Below are 27,990 nucleotides of genomic sequence, written 5' to 3' on the forward strand. Positions count from 1 at the left end.
CAGTACATGGCAGGACAGGAGAGTGAGAGAGAGAGAGAATGGGGGGGCGGCGGGCGAGGCGGGGCGAAGTGGGGAGCTGCTGTTGTACATGACGTGCGGTGGTCACGTCACACACAATGATGATTACGACTGGGAAGGAGAGGGGAGGAGGAGGATACCTGATGGCATGGACGTGTGGCAGGGTAATGGCGTAGATATAAGAGGAGATACTAGCGAGAACGTGTTGGGAGAGATACTGGCGAGATCTTGTTGTTACAAAGTCAACCAACGCCATTTCAGAGAGGAGAGAGTGCGAGACAGGGTCAGGCCCAAGTGTCTCGTCATACAGAGAACAAGGAAACTTCAAACCATTTACCATGTCGAAAAGGATGAGGGTGGAGGGGCCGAGTGTTTCACTGTGTACTGAAAGAAATAATTGCCACATGCAAGAGGACACCAAGATTACAGTGATATTCACTGCCTATGTGTGCAGTGAAAGGTACCTCGAGGACAATGTAATAATGTAATGAGTTACTGCGTGTGTCTAGTGTGGAGGTTATCAGGAATGGGAAGATAAGGTCGAAATGCCTCGTAAATGCACTCCGGGAGATGAAGAGGAACTCGGCAAGGTATCTTCAATATACCTTAACAGAATTCGAAGGTATTTTTTTTTTTTACAAACTTCAAGATAACTTTACAGACTTTTTGCCTTTAAGAGAATTCAAGATATCTTAATAAACTTTCAAAAGTTATTTTTACGGAGTTCACTGTACTTTTATATACGTTAAAAGTACCTTAGGAGATTTCACGATACCTTTACAGACCTCATTTTTATCATAACAGACTGACCCTCGAATTCATCATTGGGTACATGTTTGGGTGCTCCTCCTCCCAAACAGATCGAACGCAAAATTAAAGTCGTCATGAAAAGGTTCATTAACCTTATTCTGCTACCATTAACCACTTGAGGTATCGCCAAATGTTAAGTGAGGTGTATAACCTCTTCCATGATCCATGGTGCTACTACACATTACTCCCGACGCTTCACTAGACTGATCCGCGCTCTCTGATGTTATCTCAAAACCTGTTTTATCACAAGACGTCCCACAGAACACAGCAGCTGGTACTGAAACAAGTGCACACGTCAAGTTATTTACCATCTAAATGCGGCCCAAACAATCGAGTCGAATCGCAACGCACAAGATTTCGCAAAATCCTTTACTAATACCAAGGAACACCAGCCTTATTTGTCATACACACGAGAACGACCAACGTACACATCTTATACCAATGTACACCTGCGGTATTGCCACACTAGAGGAGGTGTGAGAGGTCGACCATCCAGGGCAGCACTGCACAGTTCACTACTCCCTTAAGCTCAATCTTATCTCCTCCGTCAGCGGGGATCTCGAGGTCTGATATCACCCAGCAAACCTTCCTTTATAGAGAAGGACCGAGTTCCTTACTGCACAGGGGTCAGGGGCACGAAGTAAAAGGTCCCAAGGAACGAGAGGAAGGTCACGAGGGACGTGGGCAAGGACACACTAAGGACGAGGGGATGGTCATGATTGAAGGAGGCAAGGTCACAAAAGGACTGAGGGGAAGATCACGAGGGTCACAGTCAAGGTCAAGAGGGACGTGGGTAAGGTGTGGTGTCACGAGGAGGAGGTCAAGAGATACTCGGAAGGCAAGTGGGACTTGGGACTCCCTTCTTTACAGAGGAGGAAAAGTTAACAGTCGTCTGTGGTAAAGAGGGAGAGAGAGAGAGAGAGCAAACACCTCCTAGCCAACAACAGTCGTGGGGGTCAGGCAGTTACAATACATATCCGTGAGAGGCGATCATGTATCAGCAATAATCCTCCGCGTGGGGGGGTTAGAGGGAAGGATATCAACCATTCTCTCGAGCCACGACGACAAGACCCAGCGGGAGGGAGGGAGGCGGCTACACTCAACTGGTGGTGAAGAAAAAGATCACAACTTTTAACTTCTGACGACCACCAGTCCCCCAGGGGCCACGCAGGAGTGAAGGGAGGAGGAGTAATCAGCTGGAACATATAATGAAACTGAATGGGAAGGGGTTGGGTGGGGAGGGAGAGAAGCTGGCTGTGAGAGTGGTGTGGCGGAACACTATACCGGGTCGGCGGTAGAATACCGGGGCGTTCGCGTCCGCAGATCACTGAAGAAAATGGCTGGCACGGGGGGGAAATGACTTGGTGATAACAGCTTCCGGGGGAAGTTACGGCCACACGCCGACGCGGTAGCCAGAGCCATCTGGCCCTGGGGAGAACCAACGGTAGTCAGAGCCATCTGTTCGGTAGCCAAAGGAACCAACAGTAGCTAGAGGAGATACAGGTGCACAACAAAGCAATCCCTTTTGGGGGAGTTAAACATCAATCACTTGTTAAGTGCTGCAATGAACAACCCATTTCGAGATCGGGAGATACAAAATCATCAACCACGGTTGGAGAAGGACCCATTAAATCACCCCTGAGGACGCCAGAAACCATCCTAAGGTTGAAGAAAAGCCAACAACGCCCTTCGGACGAAGGCACATAACAACCGTCCCTCGTCGTCAGCAGGAAGGGGTGAGAAACCATCATCAAAAAGAGAGGGAAAAACATTAAACCAACTTTCATACAGACGGACACAAGACCTAAGACCTTCATCAAAGGGGAGATCAACAGCTGGAAGAGGCTGACACCTTTACACTATGAGGTTAGGGAAGTCAACCATCGAAAGTCAAAAACTTCTCAGGAGTAAAAAGAAAAAAAAAAGATGTGGCCTCACCCACCATATATGTATGAGGTCGAAGGAACCAAGGACTACCTAGAGTGCGGTTAAGTCTCCCATCACATGTTTAAGGCAGCCAGAGCTGGCTATTAAGGGTAATACAAAAGGATAATATTCATCTTCGGGGCAATAGGGGATTACCCACAGACTGTAATGAGAAGGTATTATCCTGGGGTTAATAAGAAGCGTATATCATCTCTCGGGGAAGGGCTGGCTCTACTGTACAGAGGGAGGGCTCCTTTCCGTGGGCATATAAGGAGAGACCTTCATCATCTTTCCGGGTCTTCAAGGAAAGGCTACAGAGTTGCACGAGGACAAGATAAGAAAAGATATCACCAAAGAGCATCGAGACGATCATCGCTGCAGACCAAGGATCACCTTTAAGAAATAAAAAGGGACGGTGGGGTCGTGCTTGGGGAGCGAGAATGGGTTGCATCATATCTGGAGATAGGGGAAGGGGCTGGATCATATTTGGAAGCACAAGTTTTATGACTTTGGGGAAAACTTTTGATCACTTTTGTCGTTGGCTCGAGGAGAGGCGCACCACCGCTGGTGAACAGGGCTGGGCCATCAACATGACTTAGACCACACAGCAGCAGCGTCCCCTAATGCTTTCCCCCAAAGAGAATGAATCAAATGACCTCTGGGAAGATGACCAACACCCATCAGAGTCTCGGTAAATCAAGAGGCCTGATAGTCTGTGAAAAAGTGAGGTCCTCCTACGGTACTTCAGCGTACTCCTCAAGTGATTAATCCACAACAGTCAAAGGTTAGTTCCAATACGATCATACGAGGTTCGGTGGAGGGGTAAATTAACCCTCTGATGAGGGGGTCATCTGCTGGTGGACAGTAACTATTATCCTTAACTCCTTCTCTTAAGGATATAGAGACTGGATAGCTGAGGACATTTTAAACTTAAAACTGTTCTTCGGGAAATCAAATTCCCACGATCCAAGGGGAACGTCAGGGACACCCAGACCTAGATGGACGCGACAGAGGCGCTGTTTTTAGAGGAAACAACCGACGAACTCGATAACTTCTCTCTGCTGATCAATCAAAGTAAGAGCGATTATGACAGGACTGGACAAACATACGTTACCGACAGACACAAAAGCTGTCATCCATCAAGGAATGCGAGCTATCGCACAGTATCGTCTTCATCTTCCACGTCTAACACACACTAACTAATCTTTTCTCGTTTCCTACATACTATCTTTTAACCAGTCTGCCACACTATCTTATCTGACCCAATCTGCCTACAGTAAGTCACCTCACCCAGTCTGGTACACACTATCATATATTTGCCGAGATCACAGAGTGAAAAATTCAGCAAGGAAGTCTAGAAATTGAAAAAGACTTTGGACGCCCCTACGTTAAGTCTGAGGTACATATAAAATGCTTATATGTATAGGAGTGCACTGTGGTTGCATCTTTTCAGAGCAGAGAGACAAAAGGTTACTATACTAGTGAGCAATACACAGGATGACACACCAGGTCGACTGTGTCAAGTTTAGGAAATAGATAAAACTGGTCAACCGTCTCTCCTCCAACTTGCAGCGTGACCTTGTCTGAAACGAGCAATCGTGAAAAGCCTGACCGTCTTCGTTATGCCAAACGTGTGTTGAGAAAGCAAAGTCTACAGGGGTCATATGCATGATCGTGTCACCTTCTCTTTTCTCTTCTGATCATGAGAATAAACAGAGACGGACGAGGCAAGTAATGCCAAAGTCAACTTTGGATATTTAGATAAAAAACAGTGAAGTTTGCGATTTAAGGAAGGGCAGGGACGTGTGTGTGTGTGTGTGTATACATTATATATTTCGCTTCAAATCTCCCTTTCTCTTTGTTACTTGGATTCTTCCTCTGAATTTAAAACGAAACTCAAACAAGTTATCTGTAATCGAAGAGAAGAATGCAGACGATACAGCCAAGGTCCAGAGATTTAATACTTTACGCCAATGAGGACAATCGAATGACCCTTCAGCGAGAGGGTGTCACCGCAAACCTCATCATAAACAAAACGAAATATACATCAAATGACAGCTTCACATTCTGTGGTAAAAGAAGTATACACACACATTCATATTACTACTTTGAGTTGGCCGTGTCCCCTGGTGAATGTGGGGCGGAGGTTACAGATGACGAAGATTAGCAGCTGCTGGTATGACAGGGGCGACACGTGGAGTGGATGTTTTCTTTTTCTGTTGAGCTTATTTTCACAAGGTACTATTCTTGTACACAAGCCGGGCGCAGGTGGCTGATAACACGAACACATCAAGGAAATGTTACACCTTTCGCGGCTGGCGATACGTGCGAAGGAGACTGGCTAGTAAGTGTGAGGAATATATACAGAAGGATTCATTCATTCATCGTCCACCATTCATTTAGTTCTCTGGGTTCTCTCGTTTCACACGCAGCCACAGCGTTGGAGGTGGATATCAGGAATATATATATATATATATATATATATATATATATATATATATATATATATATATATATATATATATATAAACAAACAGTCCACTTCCCTGTACAATATGAACAGGTATGAGGACAGAGAGCGCGTGCCCCCCCATCCACCCCTTGGAGGTGTTTTTCGTTGCTAACAACCTGGCCCTTTACGTTATCATATTACTACCGTCCTCCACCGCCCTAGTGTTACATAAAGAGGTAATTAGGTGCAGTTCTTAAGCAATTTCTTCCATAAGCGCGAGGTCAAAGGGGACGCCACCCTAGCACTACTCCCCTTACATAATGCCGGTAATGTCACACGTCCATTATCTCCATAATGAAGGTGGCTGTCCACCACTTACCCGACCAGATCATACATACGTCATCCCTCTCCCGACCAGATCATACATACGTCATCACTCTCCCGACCAGATCATACATACGTCATCACTCTCCCGACCAGATCATACATACGTCATCACTCTCCCGACCAGATCATACATACGTCAGGTCATCCAACAGTTTTACGTAAACTCCCGCGGTGTCACGCATGCGCATGAACTTCAGGTGGACGATCATATTCAACCGAGATCACTATTCTGTTGGCCGCAGCTTCCTGAGGGGAAACACCTGACGTCATCAGTTGTGACCGTTGGGACACGAAGGTCAGGTCGAAGGTCAGGCCACCATACCGTCGTCTGCCACTTAGTGAAGACAGAGGAGCGAAGGCACTAATGCCCTGGTAGTTTGGTTCGGGGCCCCATGTTCAGAGAACACCAGCAGATGACTAAACCTCCAAGGCTCTATACAGATACTGAGACATCTACCCACGTTGGCAAAGGTTGAGGGAGGTCTGTCCTTTGTATAAAGTACAGATGAGTTACATATTAACCACACTGGCATACATGCTTTGGAGAGCCCAAGCTGGGCACAGCGCATTGTGAACTGTCTGCAGAATGTTTCGAAGAACAAGTCTGGCACATCAGTATGTATGCAAATCTACATTAATTTCCATAATCCAACTCATCTTGTGGCACTATTGTGCGAATCTTGAACCTAGTTTGTACGAGGCTCACGCGCACCGACGGGCTGGTTATTAGCATAGTTAACACACAACGGCGAGAGAGAGAGAGAGAACACACACACACACATGAAACCATATGCCCTTTATAAAAGCTACGGCACTGGCTAGGTCTGAGGGTACAAGAGATCCTTTTTATATACTTGAGTTCTATGAGGAGTGCATTGTGACCCCCTGCCCTGCACAGCAAGTCTCATATTATCTTCCCATTATAAGTGTATCATCAGTGGCAACACAGTAGTGAGCAACAGTGCAGTAAAAGTGGTGTCAACATGAGGATATCCAACACCGTACATGTGATGGGTGTTCAGAGATGGAAGCAATGGTCAGGGTAGTCTGTCATGGGCATTTGTGGAGGTAATGGTTACTACTGCATGGTGCTGATGGTGAGGAGAAAGAAGGAGAGAAAGAGGGGGGGATGAAAGTATAATGATGGGAGGTGATGGTGGTGATTGTGAAGGCCAGCACCTTCCTGAACAGAAATGTCCTACAATGTGTGACTTAAGAGAGAGTGTAGATGGTGTGGGGACAACACTAGTGTGTAGCAGTGGTATAATGAGGGAGTGGATCACTTAAAGTCTAGTAAGGGGGAGGGAGTAGACAATCAGAGAGGGAGGGAGGGAGCATAAATAGAGCAATGTGGAAAGCTTGTGATAATCTGGTGGGGGGAGTGGTGGTGGGTGGTGGGTCTGGGGTGTGGGCATGAGTGATGAAGAGCGTCTCCGGCCACACAGTCGCACCTGGTGAGCGGAGAGAGGGGAATGTAGCGGAAGCGGCCAGCCGGGTGGTGGATGGGCCCGCCGTAGCGACGGGTCAGGGGTGATAGGTATGCTGCCAGCGGAGGCACTGCCTTGTTGTTATTCGAGGGGTTGTTGGCGAACTTGACGGTGATGGGCTCTGCTGCGCCCTCTGGGATGGTGCCGTTCAGCTTCTGGATGGCTCGCTCCGCCTCGATCCGCTGGTCGAACCGGATGAAACCCACCCCCTTCGACAACCCTGGCGGCAGGCAGAAATATATCTCAGCATCCCTAAAACACAGGCTAACGGGGCTCAATAACACATCTAAACATCAAATAAATAACTGTAAATAAAAAGTATGTGATTACTATTACTTGCATCTTGTCATAAATGAAGTATAAAGCATTTGTGTGAGGAGTACGAGGGGGGCAGTCGTGTGTGTGTGTGTGAGAGAGAGAGAGAGAGAGAGAGAGAGAGAGAGAGAGAGAGAGAGAGAGAGAGAGAGAGAGAGAGAGAGAGAGAGAAATACACGTCGGTTGCTGCTAACCTGTGATGTTGTCGCAGAGGATGCGGGAGGTGATGATGGAGCCGTAGGCACGGAACATGCCCTCCAGGTCCTGCTGCGTCATGGACTTGGGCAGGCCCGACACGTACAGGTTGGCCCCCTTGATGGCCTCGCTGCTCGGCCGCGCGTACGACACCTGTCGCAACACACCCAACAGACCCAGCATCATCAGTCAGACACAACACTTCTACCACCAAACGCTTTTAACTTTTGTCTTCACCGTACTCCACACTCAACACCAGCAAACACCACACGTCACAAAGGGAAGAAACACATTTAAGTACACAACACAACACGTTATGACCAACACAACCCACCCTATCATCCCCTCACTATGGATGGAACACATGACATACACAAGGTCTACACTGAATGGTACAACATGACTGATATCATTGGGGGATGACCACGTGGGAGTGATCGTCATGCCACACATGGAGGGGGTCCAGGAGGATAATCTGACCTTAATAGTTTTGTTTTGGAGTCGGAGACCATTGAGCTGATTGATGGCCCGCTCTGCGTCATCCTGCCGCACGTAGTTCACGAAACCGTAGCCCAGACTCTGACCTGAAACAAAAATAACAACACACCCTCAGTGGCCCACTAACTACATAATCAGGGTTAATGGGAGGGCAAGGGAGACAAGTGACAATAATGTGACAATTATTCTAATGGCTTCAGAAGGAGCCAACTTCCCTCAAAACACTAAACTCCTCCCAGCACTTAACAAGGTACAGCTTCATTATAATTCACTAACAACGGTCCGCGACCTGGGACCAGACGCTGCCGCTCACGGCATTTCAGGGTCTCCTCACATCAGCCAAACATGTGTTCAGTTATCCTGAGAGTTGATGCCAAACTACATCACAATGCCTTGATCACGACACACGTGCTGAGGACCTCACTTGAGCATTGCATCCATCCATCCACCCCTCTATTCATCGGTCTACCTACGACACTTGGTCACATACATCTATTTGGAACTGGTTTCCCATCCGTGGACGGAGCAAGCACATACATATACACACATCCTCCGGGCGCGGATCCTGCACAGGTATGGTCCGTTGCCCCAGTGCTACGAGGGCAGGCAAGAACCCCAGTGCCTCCTGCTAGATAAGCTGCCCTTGAACCCACGTACAGAATCATCTGGCTTACTACCACCACACCGCTACCCGTCTGCGGGTGACTCGTTCCCCACTTCACCACACCGTCTCCAAGCTACCCTTCCTCCCTCCTCACACTAGCCTAGGGTGCCACCCTCCCTCACCCACTTCCTGACGGTGCTGGGAGTCACGGGTGACGCCCTCAACCATGCCCCCGGTGCACACATGCGCCCCCGTCTCCTCCCGCCCAACATACCCGCTAAGTGCCTTAATCAGGCGCAAGGGTTAGGGTTCTACAACTGTGTCAAAGCGAACATGTGTCTATAGTGGGGAAAAAAATGATGTCAAGTGCCTATGGTGTCAAGTACACCACGCGTCTACGGCGTCAAAATTACGTGTCTGTGGCATCAAGGTCACGCCCCTATGGTGTCTACGGAGTGCCAAACAACCAAGCGTGAACAGTTTCAAAATCGTGTTGTATACAGTTAGGGAAGTGTCAAGTATGTGGACCTCTAACCCTGCCACAAGAGTTCTTAACTGTCAAGAAGCGATGACGCCTCCATCCTGCGGCTGACCACGGCATTAACCAGGGCACTATGGTGGGATAACCCAAACACCAAGAATACTCTACGGCACACATGTGCAACATTTCACTTCCCTCCCCCCTACGCGGTGTACACCCGTGTCCCTCCCGTTCACCCTTCTCCTCACCAAGCGGTATACTCACACGCCAAGCTTCGCTTCCCTCCACCACACAGGCCGAGCAAGAGTGGGTACACCACTCCTGGCGAGGGGGCCGGCCGGAGGAGACTAACTGGCCTTATACTACCATCAACACTTGGGAGTATTACGGCGTCAACACCAAGCGAGAACAATCTTTCAGACCATTTCCAGGCCAGACAAATCATTTTATACCTAGAGGTGTCATTTCTATAAATCTTGACATAATTTCCAAATCCACATATATCAATTTCTAACCCACGCAAAATAATAATACTTAATTTCCCAACAGGACGTGAGCGAAGGCTGCCTGCTCAAACTCTCGGTCTGACCTCTGTAAGGTCATCAAGAAGACAGAGAGAGAGAGAGAGAGAGAGAGAGAGAGAGAGAGAGAGAGAGAGAGAGAGAGAGAGAGAGAGAGAGAGAGGAGACACCGCCACCTTTTACCAGTTGCATACCAACTGGCCCAGGGTAGTACCATCCATCCACGACCCACCCCCACCCAACACACACACACACACACACACACACACACACACACACACTGAGGAGAAGGATCGATATACAAAGTGTGCATCAACACCAATGATGTGCTTCAGGGAAGGGTCGGCCCCGAAGCACTGTTCACATAACAATTGTCAACAATAATAAGCCAGCATTACTAAAACTAAACAGTCCATTACGTAACACACGTTACGAAGAACGTTACCACGCTCCTGGGGTTAACTGTGGCTCCGTTATACAGACGGAGGAGTCTGTCTGTCGGTCCCTTGTAGTCAGAAGCTTGTGTTTGAAGCCAGGGATCAGTAGCAAAAAGCACCCGCTACTCTCTGCTCAGACTACCCTGCTATCTTGTACAGATCCTGCTGGTCTTGGAGCACCAATCTACCCAACCCCTGACCACTGATGCTTCCCCAGGCGTCGAGACACACTATAAACACCACCAATATCTTCACCATCGTAAGGCATGAGTGACGGTACTCGCGCATTCGCCACAAACAAAAAATTTAGACGCTCCGAGTGGCAGTATTTTCAGAGTGAACACAATAACATTCCATTTCGTGAAAACTCGATCTAGTTGAGAGAATATATAATACCTGCTGCTTGTCTCTCCTGTATGACAGTATACCCCAAGACCATCCTAACTAGGGCGGTGGTGTCGCGTTCCACACCAACACTAACTCCACCAGACGTGTAGGATGGGTCACCAGTCTTTAAGGTGGGAAACAAAGAAATAACTAAACCGTTCATATAAAAGTCTTAAACGCTATTTCCCAGTCGGAAATGTACAACTACAGAAAGATCACAAAGACGTTTTATTCTAGAAAAAAACAATTAAAATAAAACTGATTTTTACGCCAAGATAAGGAGGAGGTTGTCTTAAATCAGAGCACGATTCTCCTGACGTTTCTGATGTCAATATCAACATGCAGTGCAAGACGCGACCTCCTGCTGTTGTGCGAGGTCGACGAGCGACCTCTTCGCCGCAACGTTCGCTACGTTCTCAAGCCCTTCCCCTCCACACACATTCTTGTGTGACCTTAACCATCCATCTTACACTGAGACAAGGAGAACAACAAGAAGAAAGTCTTCATGAAGTCGTTGGATGGAGAGGTTCCACAGCTGGTGTCTGTGGTTGGGTTAGGTCGTCAGACCTTTCACTTTAAGACAGCTGTTGGGAGATTTGAACACCTCCGCCAATGCCGCTACTCTCGCGCGTTCGTCTAAATCGCGCGTTCGTCTAAATCTAACCCCGCACCCGTCATTCAAAACCGCACTCAAATGGGTTTAGAAAAAATATGAAAGTAGTAACGTAATTGTGTCTTATAATAACGTTATCTTTTAAAAACAGCACACGGGAAATAGTGCCTGGTCATTCAACTGTTGACAGACATATGATCATTCTCGTCACGTTCGAGTATAGAACCTTTCGTAATCTAAAGACATGTCATCAACAGGTCAAAGATCGTGACCTTATCGATGACCTTAACACATGACCTTAGCCGTCGATCGTCTACCCAGCCTATGCTTGTGGTCTGAGGACACATGGTCATGGTGACCCGACCCTGGCTCTTTTGGTGACCCCCCCAAACATGGTTCTGGTGTAAATATTTCTTTTCACTTGACCTTACCCCCCTACCGGACGAGGTCATGCGCCTTTACATGTCAGATGTATATATATATATATATATATATATATATATATATATATATATATATATATATGCAGGAACCGTAATGAGCGAATCTCGGGGAAGCTAAACCCGACTTAAAGGGCCAAGTGCTGTTAAGGCTTACGTACGAGTGTACCCGGAGGGGCTAAGCACCTTTAAAGACTACGTGCACAAACGACTCTGACCTTAATTCTCAAAGGAGATTATAATAGCTTCTCTCCTCCCACACAGAATAATTATCACATAATCCTTATCATGCGATGGATGCGAGGACACTACAAATGGAATAATGATAAAAACAAATAAACAACTTGCAATCAGTTATTAGCTTGTACCTATCAAGAGCCAATTTACCCACTTATAATCGAATTTTCCACACAAATGCTTTCATAAAATCTTTGAATTAACTAAATAATCAGAGCTGAATGTGTATCACACGTTAATGTAGAGTATTTCCAACAATATTCCTGGTTCAGTTACTACTGAGGTAACGTTGTGTTTACACAGACTAAGCTGTTGGAAAAATATCACATTACGAGGCAGAGCAGGCGATACTGAGCGTGGCTCATAACCTTCCAGTGAACACCAGAGCCCTCCATCCCACACCAGGACAAGTGGCCACTGAACGTACCTCACCTTCACCTTCAACTACCTACTAACACCAGTGGTGGACGTCCCTCACCTACAACTACCTACAAACACCAGCGGTGAACCTACCTCAACTACAACTACCTACTAAAACCAGCGGTCAACTTACCTACAACTACCACCAGCGGTGAACTTCCTTCACTAACAACTACCTACTAACACCAGTGGTGAGCTTACCTCACCCTCACCTACAACTACCTAACAACACGAGCGCTGGGAGGCTGGCATCACACATGAAGCATGAGGCACGAGGACAACACCAGCAGGAGACACAAGTAATATCACCAACATCACCTGCACCATGAGGCAGGGGTAACATCACCTGCACCATGAGGAAGGGGTAACATCACCTGCACCATGAGGAAGGGGTGACATCACCTGCACCATGAGGAAGGGGTAACATCACCTGCACCATGAGGCTGGGGTAACATCACCTGCACCATGAGGAAGGGGTAACATCACCTGCACCATGAGGAAGGGGTAACATCACCTGCACCATGAGGCTGGGGTAACATCACCTGCACCATGAGGCTGGAGTAACATCACCTGCAGCATGAGGAAGGGGTAACATTAGCTGCACCATGAGGCTGGGGTAACGTTCACCTGCGCCATGAGGAAGGGGTAACATCACCTGCAGCATGACGAAGGGGTAACATCACCTACACCATGAGGCTGGGGTAACATCACCTGCACCATGAAGGGATAACATCACCTGCAGCATGACGAAGGGGTAACATCACCTACACCATGAGGCTGGGGCAACATCACTTGCACCATGAGGCTGAGGTAATATCACCTGAACCATGAGGCAGAGGTAACATCACCTGCACCATGAGGAAGGGGTAACATCACCTGCTGCATGAGGCTGGGGTAACATCACCTGCACCATGAGCTGGGGTAACATCACCTGCACCATGAACCAGGGGTAACATCACCTGCAGCATGAGGCTGGGGTAACATCACCTGCTGCATGAGGCTGGGATAACATCACCTGCTGCATGAGGCTGGGGTAACATCACCTGCACCATGAGGAAGGGGTAACATCACCTGCACCATGAAGCTGGGGTAACATCACCTGCACCATGAGGAAGGGGTAACATCACCTGCACCATGAGGCTGGGGTAACATCACCTGCACCATGAGGCTGGGGTAACATCACCTGCACCATGAGGCTGGGGTAACATCACCTGCACCATGAAGGGATAACATCACCTGCACCATGAGGAAGGGGTAACATCACCTGCACCATGAGGCTGGGGTAACATCACCTGCAGCATGAAGGGATAACATCACGTGCACCATGAGGAAGGGGTAACATCATCTGCACCATAAGGCTGGGGTAACATCACCTGCTGCATGAGGCAGGGGCAACATCACCTGCTGCATGAGGCTGGGGTAACATCACCTGCAGCATGAGGCTGGGGTAACATCACCTGCACCATGAGGCTGGGGTAACATCACCTGTTGCATGAGGCTAGGGTAACATCATCTGCAGCATGAGGCTGGGGTAACATCACCTGCACCATGAAGCAGGGGTAACATCACCTGCACCATGAGGCTGGGGTAACATCACCTGCACCATGAGGCTGGGGTAACATCACCTGCACCATGAGGAAGGGGTAACATCACCTGCACAATGAGGCTGGGGTAATATCACCTGCACCATGAGGCTGGGGTAACATCACCTGCTGCACGAGGCAGGGGTAACATCACCTGCACCATGAGGCTGGGGTAACATCACCTTCAGCATGAGGCTGGGGTAACATCACCTGCAGCATGAGGCTGGGGTAACATCACTTGCAACATGAGGCAGAGGTAACATCACCTGCACCATGAGGAAGGGGTAACATCACCTGCATCATGAGGCAGGGGTAACATCAACTGCATAATGAGGAAGGGGTAACATCAACTGCATCATGAGAAACGGGTAACATCAACTGCAGTATGAGGCTTGGGGTAACATCACCTGTAGCATGAGGAAGGGGTAGCAGCATAACCTGCAGCATGAGGCAGGGGTAACATCCCTACAGCATGAGGCAGGGGTAACATCAGCAAGATGAGGCAGGGGGTAACATCCCTTACAGCATGAGGCAGGGGTAACATCAGCAAGATGAGGCAAGGGGGTAACATCGGCGAGATGAGGCAGGGGGTAACATCCCTACAGCATGAGGCAGGGGTAACATCAGCAAGATGAGGCAGGGGTCAGGAGCCAGTCGCTGGAACAGCAGCGCTGCCTGCCTACCTACCCCTCCGTGCTGGGGTCTTCCGCTGAACACGTTTATGAGGCCATTAGTCTTGTGTGGCGGAGGGTTCGAGCCCCGATCACTGCCTTCCTCCGACCACCACCACTCCACTATGCCTCCCCCAATACCAACCAACACCACTGCAGGCGCCTCCCGCCCACCATCCACCTTCCTCCATCTATAACCCACGACCATTCCACCTGCTTTCCCTCGACCTACCTACCACCACTCCACCTGCCTCCCTTCACCAGCACTCCACCTGACTCCCTCCACCCATCACCACTCCACCAGGGCCTCCTTACCATCGCAACAACATGTTAGCCTCATACACTAAAGGCTACACACAACTCTGGGAGTGAGGCACAGGTTCCTGCCCTTATTACACCCCCTCTCCCCGTCTCTTGCTCGCCCCCACCTACCAATGCCTCCCCCACAGTCCTCTCCTTCCCTTCTCCTGACAACGTTATCATACTCCCTCCACCACCACCGTTGTCACACCCTCCACATACCGTTGGTGAACTCCCCGACCTCAGGCCATTAAAGGCTCCTGCCTCGCCCATTAACCTCCCCTCCCCCTACCGACTATTATGGCTCCCCCATATAACACCATCACTCTCTCCCATCACTACACTCCCCCACCCCCCTCCCGTTGTCCGGCCGTTATTAAATCTCCCCCACACCCCGGCCTACCGTTATTACACAGCCTCCCTACCTACCCAGCTACCGTTATCAAGCGTCTCCCTCCTCTCTCGTTGTGGGCTTACACCCCGTATACACTCCCCAGGCATACAGCAGGCCTGGGGTGTAGCATACAACTATTACCTCACACACACTCAAGTTCCACCCGGTCTATAATGACAATAAATACTGTACGCCACAGATGGACAAGATCACCGATCAAAAGACTTCGCCAGGGAGACGAGCCACGTTTTAAAAGGCCCAGGCGGACGTGAGACAGCGAAGCTGCAGAAAAGTTGAGCTGATCAACCAAGCTGGAGACACACCAGTACCAAGGAGGCTAAGCTTAAACGGGAGCTTGCACTCCTCCCAAGACGTAGTCAGTCAAGGGGCGGCGAAGTCCGTGGTTTTTGGGGAGGGAACCTTATAGCAATCATACTCCCGAGTCTCTCCCCCGCCCCACGTTGGGGATATGATCGTCTCTCCCACGCCAGGTGCCGTTGAAGACCTTCACCCCAAAATTACGGCGAGTTCCGTACGCAGGGCTGTCCGTAAACGATGCGTAATAACTGCATCAGCAGTATCTGCTCCAGTAAATTGCCGGCACTGCTTCCCATCAGCTTCCCTGGATTGCCGCAGCTGCAGGGCTGCGGCATGGCGGGTGCCGGCAGGCCTTCGGGATCCCACACAGCCGCAGGCTGGTCATGAGGGGGTGGGGAGCCGCTGCCCTCACGCTAAATTCATCACACTCGCATGATTCTTCCATAAGGTCTGGCAATCATCATAATCCAATTGGGATATACGAGGCGCGCCGCCCGCCCGCCCGCGCCCCCCACTGGCTAACATAGCCAGGGGGTGGCGGCGGCGGCGGCGGCGCAAGGCCTCCGCCCCACACCCATCACGCACGACTTCGCCTCCTCCAGTTTTATCAATGTTTTCTACCCACGGCTGTACCACCACCACCACCACTACCGCCAGCAGCGGTGGTGGTGGTGGTGGCAAGACTAGGGAGGGGTTGTGAGGGAGATGGGGGGGCCGGGCGACGGGGGGGGGGGGGAGGAGAAGGGGAGGAGGGAGTCGCGTCTGGTCCACCAACGCCACTCAATAATCCGCAAAAGTAAACATTTAGTTAGTGGTCTGGCGACCCCACAGTCTCCCGCTCTGCCCCCGGCTCCTCCTGCCTCTCTCTCGACTCCACCACCACCACCTCACCACCATCTACACTCACCAATGCGCAGCAGCAACAGCATAACCGGCACCTATATCACAGACCCACAACCCCACAAATATACCTACCACGGTATAACAAGACCCACAATCACGCCTACTTGCTTACCTCAGTATAACAGACCCACAACCCTGCTTACTACAACGGTACAACCTACAACCCTGCATACCAACAACGAAGCAACACACCCACAACCCTGCCTACTACAAGGGTAAAACATACCCACAAACCTGCCTACCTACAGCGGTGCAAGACCCACAACCCTGTCTACCTACAAAGGTACAACATCTACACGACCCTGACAACCAACAGCGGTACAATATCCCCATAACCCAGCCTTCCTACAACAGCACAACAGGCCTACAATAAACCCCACCAACAAATGTACAGTTCCCAACAGGACTATGGATATACAACCCACAACAGTCTGATTAACACATCCTTGTGCCTCCTACTCTACAACGGGTCACATCTGTCAATCCTGACAAGATGCTAGCACAGGTGACATGAGCAAAGTGGGGAGAGGGTGGGGGGCTGTCAAACCTGAGACGATAGCACAGGTGTGTTAGGGGCAAGAGGAGACCCACCTGTCAAACCTGAGACGCTAGCACAGGTGTGGTGGGCAAGAGGAGACCCACCTGTCAAACCTGAGACGATGCACAGGTGTGGCGGGACAAGAGGAGACCCACCTGTCAAACCCGAGACGTTAGCACAGGTGTGGTGGGGCAAGGTGGTGCTCCCACCTGTCAAATCTGACTAGATGCCAGGGCAAGTGTGGCGGGCATGAAGCAAGACGAAGGCCAAAAGAAAAAAAAAAGACATTGGCAGTAACACAGGTGGTGGGGCAAGAGTCAAAAGCAGGGAGGAGGCCAAACGCAGGCAGGCATGGGTTCGAGACCCCAGCGAACCGCTCCCTCCTGGGTTCGAGACCCCAGCGAGCCGCTCCCTCCTGCACACAGGCGAGGCAGCAGGAAGCTGGCTGGACGTCCGCCGCCGCCGCCACTCCTCCACCACACATACCCACCACCACCACCACCACCACCTCCTCACCAGAAATAGCCACACATAAACAAGCACACGCTGGGGGCCGCTTCCCCCCTTCTGTTTGTAACTCGCATTTCCCGACATCTTCCTCAAATCTGGCAATGCTTCCCAGACCCACCTGTCATAATAAACCTCAAATATTTCCGGTATATAATAAAATGCTGGCAGCCACACACACACACGCAAGACACACACACACACACGTCACAGTATCAGGTAATAGCAAGCCCGACCTTACGAAGCATATCGTCGTACTAGCTGGCCTGAAGTTACGAAAAGAGAAAAAAAATATAAGCACCAACTCAAACCGACATTCTCGCCCTAGTGACTACCCCGACACCAGTTCCCTCACCCTAGTGACAACACCCCATACCAATTCCCTCACCCAAGTCCCCACTACGCACTTCCCAAACCCAAGTGACACCACTACCACCAGGTCCCTCGCCCTAGGTGACGCCACAACCACCAGTTCACTCACCCTAATGACACCATCATCACTAGTTTTGCTAGTAAGGAATGGCCTCAACGTTCATACATCAATGAGATCTTCTTGAAATTCCGTGGTCGAGGAACTGCTCAACCTCTCATCTATCGGCAAGTACCATTCCCATCACCACTCCCCCCTCAACTATATATTCCCCCACAATCACGAGAGATGTATAGTGTTCTGGAATTCCTCTTTGGGGGGGAAGGGGGGAACGAATAAATACCCCTAGGGTCGACCTTTACCTTGGGGGAGAGGGGGTGGGTGAAGGCGACGCATACCAAGTTCTCGTTAATTTACGACGTCAAAAGATATGTTGACCAACTGACATACCCACGTTTAGAATAACCCACAAACCGTCGTGTTATCAAATGCACGTACAAGTTTCATGCTCGTCTGTACCGTGAACGGCATCACTGGGAGGCGATCGCTCACCAGCAACCCCAGGCCCACACACAACACTCACTGCTCACGCGTTCCTTCCTTCAATCAGGCTGATGCACCAGCGGCGACACACCAGGAATAATGAAGCCTGGATTATCTGTACCGAGGGAGCTGTGGGGCAGGAGGTTCCCTTCCCCCCACTCCAGTATACGTGTGTGTGTGTGTGTGTGTGTGTGTGTGTGTGTGTGTGTGTGTGTGTGTGTGGCCTCACACGACATGCCTGGTCGCATGTGTCATCACCAACACCATTATGGTCTGACTGACCCCTCTCCTCTGAGCACGACGCAGCCACCCATGGGTAAGATTGCTTGGCCTTTTCGACCTGACCCTGGGGGTCACACACTGCATCACATCCAAGGGTGGCGAGGCCGTGCTCAAAGGCCGTCCAAGTCGTGCTTGACGAGCAACAAGAACTACGCCGCAGGGCGGTGTCCACATTTCTCCAGAAATGTCCAAGTCTACAGAGAGGTGTGCGTGTGTGTGTGTGCGACCCTGACGAGGGGGAGGTGTGAGACCTTCAACACAGACGTCAGTCATCTTCCTTCTTGACCTCGAACACGTCATGCATGGACTAGCCATACACAGCTACCGAAAAACCTGACCATTAGAAAACTTATAATAAAAAAAAGAAGAACTTTGGGCCGTGAAAGAGACGAGGTTCAAATATTTCTTTACGAAAGGCGATGTACTAGCGAGTCTAGCGCTGTATGTTGGGGGGAATCCATGGGTAATTCATGAGTGCCCACATGATCAACTTCCACCGACATCAAACTACCCCATCAGCAGTTAAAAGGACATTGAAACGATCATGATCAAAATGATGATGATAACAATGGGGCGAGTAAAATTCCCGTCATTCCACGGACGGTCATTAAGGGCAGACGCGGGAGGGGAGGTGGAGGAGAGGAGGCGGTGGTGGACCACCTTCCACCTCAAGAGATTTACATTATTAGTGAAGTGAAACGTATGGGGCCAGCCGGCCGGCCTGCCTGGTCTTTCCTATGCACTGCCACACGTTCCTGGCTACACCCACCCACGAGGGGAGAGAACGGTTCTCCACACTATGTCAGTCATGCAATCGACGTCAACTGCTTCCCAGACCGAGAGGAACGAAGTCAGTCATTCTGGGAGAGACTCCGGAATATCACTGCCATCCCTCACACACTCCGGAGACACTCAAGTGCTCGCACGTACTGGGTTAAGGTGAGGGAGGAAGAGAAGGTCAACGGTGAATAAAGCAACTGTATGGCAGGAGAGTAATTCAAGAGTCATGATGTCAGCCTGCGGGGAGAGGGGTGAATAAGGCAAGGTATTGGGAACACCCAACCCAACCACGTACCCATGAATAAAATATGTCCACACCTCACTGAATGCATCTTGTTGGCCGCCGTGACTAATATAACCATAAAAAAAAGGGAAGGAATAACACATGAAAGTGAAATGTATGCCCGAGCCATTACTATACCAGGTAACCATCATCGGCACAAGGTCATCATAACAGATGATGATGTGCAGGTGGATGCCCTGCGATGCCACAGGCCAGGTTTGTTTACAGTCGTGACAGTACACCCTCACCCACCACACTGGTTACCACCCCTCAACCCATTAGTGGCTATTTGTATGGCTCGAGATTATTCTTCATTTCTATTGTCCTTGAGATTCATCTAGGTACAATGATCATACAAGAGAAGCATGTTCTAGTTTTGGCCTAATATAGGATAAACAGGCACCTTGCTTAACTCTTAAATACTTGAAGACTATGGTCTCCTTTACTGTTCTGCTAATGTGGGACTCTGGCCACAGGTTTAGGGACGATGTCATCTTTTAAAAGTTCCTCTCACACACACAGATTCCTGCAGAGTAAATCGTGCTAGATAAGATGCAGAGGTCTTCTTTCGTCGTGCCATCCTCATTACTATAAATTTCCCTGGACTGAACTTTATCAACCATGTATTAGACCAACTTTGGACATTGTCCAGGTCCCGTTTTAAGTTCTTGCAATCCTCATGGCTTTTCTACCTTCCTTCCTGAACTTGGCATCATCAGTAAATATATTCAGACAAGAGTCTAATCCTTCTGATATTTCGTTCACACAAAATCGAGAAGAGCAATGGTCCCTGAGCATAACCCTGAGGCACGCCACTGGTGACCTCGACCCATTCCGAGAAAGCGACTCTGACATGCTTCGTTTTCTTCCGTCCATGAAGCTGACAATCTCTATCCATCGAAGTGGTTCTTTTCCTTATGCCTTGCTGTAGCTCCATCGTCTTAATGAACCTCCTATGCGGTGTTTTCAAACGCTTCCTGATAGTCCAAGATACAGACAAATCACCCACCCTTCTCTTCTGTCTAAATCGGAGCTTACTCTCACGTGGAAATCTAACGGGGTTCGCCACACGACACAGTATGTTCCCTGAATCCGATGTCTTTCATGCAGCATCTCCTCTGCAAGAAAAGGCATCCACTTGATTTCTGGTTATCTTTACAGTACCTTACACAACACACACGTCAGGGAGTCCACTGGCTTGGAGTCTAGCGTCTTCTCCCGGTCTGTTATCATAACTATACCGAGGTGTGACGTTTATCCTGGCAATTCGTCTTTCTCCGACCGGCAACATCTTGGCCTCCAAGTAGTCTCACGGGTGTATCTTGCACACATCAACACACACGACTTGATCCACTCTAATGGAATTCGTAAAGCTCTACAACCCTAAGGTTATTCAGCGCTCTTAGCCACAAAAAAAGTACAACTATTGATAATGATTCATATGTTTAGGCTTCCTTTAAAACAAAATCTATAATAAAACTAACTTTTCATACAATATAATATATATATATTTGTTTTCTGAAAAAAAAATATTTACATTGTTTCAAATTTCTCTAATATTTGTATTCCTTCCATCAGTATTAAACAATTCATATCAGACTTTGACACTCGTATAGTTTCGTCGTTCCGTCATAAGAGGTTCCTTGGCAATATTGCAATTTCAGGTCTTACATACTCGTGTGCAAGACGCAACATACAAACATCAATACTCATTCGACGAAGAAATGTCTGGAGGAGGAAGTCCACACATGCTTCAAACTCCCTTCTACCTTGCCATTTACATGTAGTATAATTACTCGTTCTAACTATATTCATGGCAATATAAAAGTCTCGTATATAGACTGATAGATACAACTGTTTAAGCTTTAGCTTTTGCAATTTAATTACCTCTGATACCAGCTTGTCCGGGTCACCAGCAGTAGTCTGAATTCATGCTTCGAGTGGATTTTTACAATCTACTCTTCAGCCATTTGAAGTATGAGATACAAAGGAGTAAATTGCGATACAACTGGGAGCGCAGTCAGGGGACTGAAGTATACTGTAGAGCTGTTCATAGGAGATTGATCAATTAATTTCAGTGCACCCTGAATACAATTCTGCACTGAGGACGAAAGATTTTTCAATGTAGTTTTGAAAAAAAAAAAAAAAATAGGTTCTCGTTCAGTAACTAAGGCGAGGCCAAACTCATCACAATCGGAAGCATCGGTAAATGTCCACAGCGTCCGTGTGAACCGTATCATTCTGAAGGAGTTTACATTCCCTGTTACGTGAGCAATGTTGATATTAGATGTTTTCCTCCAGATCGATCTTGGGGAAACTTCCAAAGTGGGGACCAGGCAACAAAACCAACCTCTGGAATTGAGTTCGGAGTCCAGACCGCCACTCTCATTCACGCCACTCTTCATTCATTCTTACACTGAAAAATGGTTTGGGAACTTCGGTGGTGTTGTGGTTACCGCTGCCGACCATAAATCCGCAGGTCAGAGTTCGATCCTCAGCGCGGGCAGACAGAGTACATAACACCCATCTCCCTTCATCCTTCCTCTGGCTGGAGTAAACCTAAAGGTGACCATGTCCAGGGACACAGCCCTCACGAACATCCCAACGAACCTACCAGGGATGGTGCTTTATTTCTTTCTCCCACATTATACGGTTTAGAAAACCTTGGATGTTGATCAAACACACATTTTCCTCGTAGTGTTAGATGATGTACGTTTAGCCCCAAGGAGATACGTATAGGAAATTTTACTTGGACAAGAGTCTTCAAGTGGGTTTAGGTCTTCATCAGACTTACGTCTTTTCTGGATATTTCAAATATTTCCCGAGACTTTTCCCACCTCCCTCCCCACCTCATCCTAACTCACTTGTTATCGCCTGTTTGTACCGTATGGGGAAGGAGTATTACACTAGTGAGGCCACTATTACAACAACATTCTCCAGTATAATAGTACAATCTTTTTTTTTCACCTGTATCATTTCTTAATTGGCCGCATCGTCTTTCCTATTAGTCCATCTGTCCGTCAACATTTCACCGTAAAACTACCATCTTTCTTGCTTAGTTCTGCCACCTCACACACAGACCCGTGCAGCCTAATATCCTGCTAGGCTGTGTTGATGCTGAAGCCTTCTTTGACAAGTGTCCCACAACGTGTCAGTACTTCACAATTACTCGGGTTGAATTCCCTCAGCCATGTACCAGACCAACATGATACATGGGTGTCTGGGTCCACTTGTAAGTTGAAGGAATCCTCCTCCTCACTGTTCACCTCCCTAACGACCTCTGCGCTGTCTGTAAACCATGTTCAAGTACGAGTCTGAACCTTGTGTGAGGCGCCCTCTTTTCGCTATACTGTTCGATTTCTTTTTTTCTTTATTTTTCATACAATTTCGTTATGGACCATTTAGGTCTCCTGTTAACACTCCTTCCCATGGATCTATTCGTACTGCACGGGGGAGAGAGGTTTACCATCGTGGGGGTCCCATCTCTTGAACATGAACTGCTATCATGACTTTTCACCTTATGTGTGATGTCCATGTTTACCGCAAACTCGTTCATCTGCCACTCTTACACTATAAATGTACTTCTTCACATCCTTTTCTTTTCAAAAGTTTCTCACTTCAATTCATGGTGTGTGTGTGTGTGTGTGTGTGTGTGTGTGTGTGTGTGTGTGTGTGTGTGTGGAAGCTTGGGGGCATCGGGGCCTGAACATTGCAAAGCTACAGGCGTGCACTGGACGAAGTAAACTGGATCGACCTAACACATGAGGAGTGCGACGTGCTGTGAATGGACTGGTCTTGGGCATATGAAATGGTCAAGTGAGCCATGCAGTAGGGGTAAGTGGGAGGGGCTGGGCTGTGGGTAGTAGGCTCCGGCACATCATACATACATGACAGTTGTCGTCTGGAGGCATGCAGAGGGGCAGGCCACTGTTCGCGTGCTCTTAAAGCCATCTCACTAAGGCAGGAGAGACGAGTGACTGTAACATCCTTTACACACATACACATACATAGAGAGAGAGAGAGAGAGAGAGAGAGAGAGAGAGAGAGAGAGAGAGAGAGAGAGAGAGAGAGAGAGAGAGAGAGTAGAATACAGAGAGAAACAGACAGAGATATGGATTAAGAGATACAGACAGATTACAGGATAATCACCGCTTCAAGAAGGTATTTACCTCTATAAACGGGGAGGATTTACACAAGAGGGCGTTGACGTTGGCAGCACCTACATACCTCTTGCCCTCCCACAGCTCCCTGGAAGTCGGCCACGTCCACCGGTGAGGAGTGCACAGGTCAAAAACCTCAAGACGTGTACCATGATTTTTTTCTCAAGTTTCTAACCTCCGAGATGAGGGTCGTGTGTCGTGTCACTTAAGAGGCTGCGTCTCCCGTGTCTCTCAGTCTGCAACCTGGCCAGTTTACACACACACACACACCTCACGAAGCAAGTTATCTTCCATCGTTTCCTTTCCCTCCTGCAATCATCGCCTCTCCCTGCTCTTCCCCATCTTCTACTTCCTCTCTTATTCCGTCTCCTGTTCCTCCACCTCGTCCCTCCACTTCCATCAATATGAGGTGTGTTCTGCAATTACTTCAGTGTAGCCTCTCACATAATCAGTATAGCTTCATATGCAATCAGTGTAGCCTCTCATATAATCAGTGTAGCCTCTCATATAATCAGTGTAGCCTCTCGCATAACTGTGAAGCAGTGACACAAATCTCCAGCCCTGGGCTTCTCCCTTCCACAGTCCTCCCTCGCTACCCCGATACTAGTGGGGAAAAAAAGATCTCAATATCGCGTTTCTATTTCTGCCTCCGTTTCCAAACCGTAAATAACCTAATCCTCCAGATTTGTATCCACAAAAGGCAATTAGTTAATTCAGTAACGGCAGCACACTTTTTCCATTCACACGTCCGACATCCTCCCGGTGTTTCAGAATTCAAATACCAGCATTAATACAGCTGGAAGAAGTGCACTGTGTGTAAAGAGGAAAAAAAAGGGCAAGCAACACTTTTATGAGCGTTGAAGCCCGTGTGCTTTACTTTAACATGCTGGGCACAGGCTGTGTGTGTGTGTGTGTGTGTGTGTGTGTGTGTGTGTGTGTGTGTGTGTGTGTGTGTGTTTTGGGGGGAGGATTATTGCCTGGGGCCACATGTGTGAGCCTGGTTCACCACACGAACACTGGAGTCGAGTAATGATGGCTAGATAGACAGATAGATGCGCAGACAGACAGAAACATACATGGATGTACGCTTTCCGACAGAGATAGATAGATAGATAAACAGAGAAGACTGAAACCCTGCCTTACAGATGGACAGTAGTAATATGGCAGCTGGGGGACCTTTAAATTTCTCCACGCTGAAGAACCACAATATCACATTGATTATTCCGTATCATTCCCATTTCTCGAGTGATATGGACGCGCGTGAACCTGCGTGATACCGAAGACAAAGCTATTCGACTCCGAGAAATCTCAAACCTAACATACGTTCTGAAATTTTCACCGTGACAAAATTCAAAGGCGAAAACTGTACTTTGTTCTGTATTAAAGCATACGCGACCTCTGCCATACGTGAGAGGTATGGTACCAAGAACATATGAGACAGTGTTGACGTTCTCTACTATACGAGAGCATGAAATAGAAATAGTATAAGACAATAAGTATATTCTGTGGTGTGTGAGTGTATTCATAAAGTTCATCGCAAACTGTCCTACAATGCTACTCAAGTTATGGTAAAGTATTGTGATGCAATACTCTTATTTACCACCAGTGGTAGACAGCCTTCTCGTCTACACTTCCGTGGCAAGAACACAAGCCCTTTCTTGCTCAGGAGGGAGGGAACACATGCCCTTCACTCCCTCGTCAGGGGTAACCCAGGGTAAGGTCCCACCTCGTCAGGGGGGGATGACCCTACGCCCGACACTCCCTCAAGAGAAATCTTTGGCTTCATCCTTCACTCGCCCTAGACTTCCAACGTCAGGGTGGGTACCCCAGGTTCTGCCGCCCCCGCGTCAGGGGGGGATCATCAAATGCCCCCCTCCTCCCAACCCCTCTCGTCAGGGGGTTACCCAAGCCCTACCATTCCCGCCCCCTCAGGGGATCCGAAGGTTACTCCAGCCTACATCACCCCCTCGTCAGGGGTGAAAACCCCCAACTCCCAGTACCTCCTCTTCACAAAGGCCCTCCAAGCCTCCCTCAAGCGCACTTCACTCTTTCGTCATGCGAGGAGCCCCAGGTCTTGTGGGGTCAAAAGGCTACATCATACTTGATAACCACACGTGCGCACGGGGAAGTACAAGTCTTGAGAGACTTGGTTTGTTTTCGAAATGTTCTTCTTTTTCCTCCCACCATCACTTGATGTAGGGAATATGCAGAAGGGTCAGGAGGAGCAAACACTACACCTAACACACCTGACACCAAAGTTACATATATCTTATGCCACCAACCCCGGCAAGCAGGGTACAGCCCTAACTCGGTCACACATTACTACCACACTACGTCTTGATCAGACAATAATGAGAAAAATGTATATGTTTTTATCACAAAAAAAGATAACAACAACTACAACATAAAGTAAGGCCTTCCCTGTACCTTGCAGGGGGTAGGACTAAAATTAGTTTTATTACGTAAACAATTATCAAGGGAGGAGACTTGACACTCACCTACCCTGCCAGTTGATGTGGCAGGGTGAGTGTGGTGTGTGGCAGGACATGAGTATGGTGTGTGACAAGGTATGAGTATGGTGTGTGGCAGGGTATGAGTGTGGTGTGTGGCAGGGTATGAGTATGGTGGATAACAAGGTATGAGTGTGGTGTGTGGCAGGGTATGAGTGTGGCGTGTGGAAGGGTATGAGTGTGGTGTGTGGCAAGGTATAAGTCAGGGTATCAATGTGGTGTGTTGCAGGATATCAGTGTGGCGTGTGACAGGGTTATCAGTGTGGTAACTATGATTTTCACAAGTTTTACGTCCACAGAGAATGCGGTAGCCGGCATTTCAGGAGGAGGAGGAGGAGGAGGAGGACGAACATATCCGTTAGTTCCGACTAGTTCTAACTCATGACCAACTAAGGATTACTTGTAGCCATCTTTAGTATCCCTACCTAACGAAGGCCTCCTGACAATGTCACAGTCCGTGCAAGAGGCTCTGTCGTCAGTTCCTCGGATTGTGCTGTGGCGCGATCGTACGTACACTCACAAACACACACATACACGGTTACGAGCCCCAGTCACCACCTCCAGCTCCGGCCTATTCAGATGAGGTTTCCTTGAAATCGGGGGGGAAAAAAAAACACGGAAAGTTGCCTTGAACTTCAGTACTTCTGGCATTACGAGGTCGTCCTCAAGGAGCAAACCGTTCGTCTCGTCAACCACCTACACTTATCTATCACGCAACTTACGAGGAAGGAGGAGGGGTGGGTGGGGAGGACAGACTTTCACGGGTCTAACCTTCGTTAACTTCAAAGATGTCGACCTAATCAACCTTGACACAATTATCGATAAAGTCATCAACGCTGGGCAGTGGAGAGGTCTCACTGCACGACTTCCCCAGGATGTACGCGTCCGAGGGGGAGCCATCTCCATCTTCCGAGTACCCCCTCTTCACTCGCCTGTAGCGTTCCACAGGGCGTGCACCTTCCGACGGGCTGCCACCACCTTCCAGTCCCTCACCTGTGGCGTCCCACATGACACAAAACATGGGACTCTTCTGTTTCTCAATCCTTATAAATGGCGTTCAAACAGGCGAAGCATTTTGGTACACGCGCGCTGATAACTGTGTCATTTAGTACCAACGTTTGACAACAGCTCTCCCGATCATAAAGGCCTTAACAGAATACCCTCAACAATCCACAGCTTTGGGCCACTGCCAACCAAGTCGCCATTAAGCAAGCCAAATCCGTCTACTCAAGCACACTGGCCTACGTTCCAAAAATGACCCATCGTCTGTCTCACAAAGCCGCCCCCACCCTAGTCTCCTCCAGGTGGTTGTGTCCACCAGACTTGGCAGCACCATCACCAAGTCCTCTACCAATTCTCTGTCACATTCCACGTCAAGACACTTTATAAGACTCCCTGCAAGTGAAAGAAATGCTACACAACATTCATTCCTCCCCCAAACTCACTCGTGCCTCCTCCTCCGCCCTACTACTCAACAGGGGCTACCAGATGAGCTGCAGAAGGAAACATTTGTGTGTCACTCTCGGTTCCTCTGACAGCACCAATCGTGAGCGACGAGCACATTAGTCTTTCCCCGAAATCTCTCCATCACCTGGACATCATCCAGCACTTTTAGGGACG

The 27,990-nt window shown here is 48.8% G+C and overlaps 1 protein-coding gene across 19 annotated transcripts in view; it reads right to left on the reverse strand.

Moving 5' to 3' along the window:
- LOC139750975 (ELAV-like protein 1) overlaps positions 1-27,990 on the reverse strand; it is a 252,264-nt gene that overhangs the window by 18,104 nt on the left and 206,170 nt on the right. For all 19 annotated transcript variants that reach the window (XM_071665959.1, XM_071665960.1, XM_071665957.1 and 16 more), the window contains 3 exons: positions 8,071-8,174; positions 7,590-7,743; positions 7,045-7,300 (listed from right to left, as the gene is read on the reverse strand). In XM_071665959.1, coding sequence (XP_071522060.1) covers positions 7,045-7,300; positions 7,590-7,743; positions 8,071-8,174 — 514 coding nt within the window. The remainder of the gene's footprint in view (positions 1-7,044; positions 7,301-7,589; positions 7,744-8,070; positions 8,175-27,990) is intronic.

The sequence above is a fragment of the Panulirus ornatus genome, chromosome 10 (assembly GCF_036320965.1).
Source record: "Panulirus ornatus isolate Po-2019 chromosome 10, ASM3632096v1, whole genome shotgun sequence".
Taxonomy (NCBI): domain Eukaryota; kingdom Metazoa; phylum Arthropoda; class Malacostraca; order Decapoda; family Palinuridae; genus Panulirus; species Panulirus ornatus.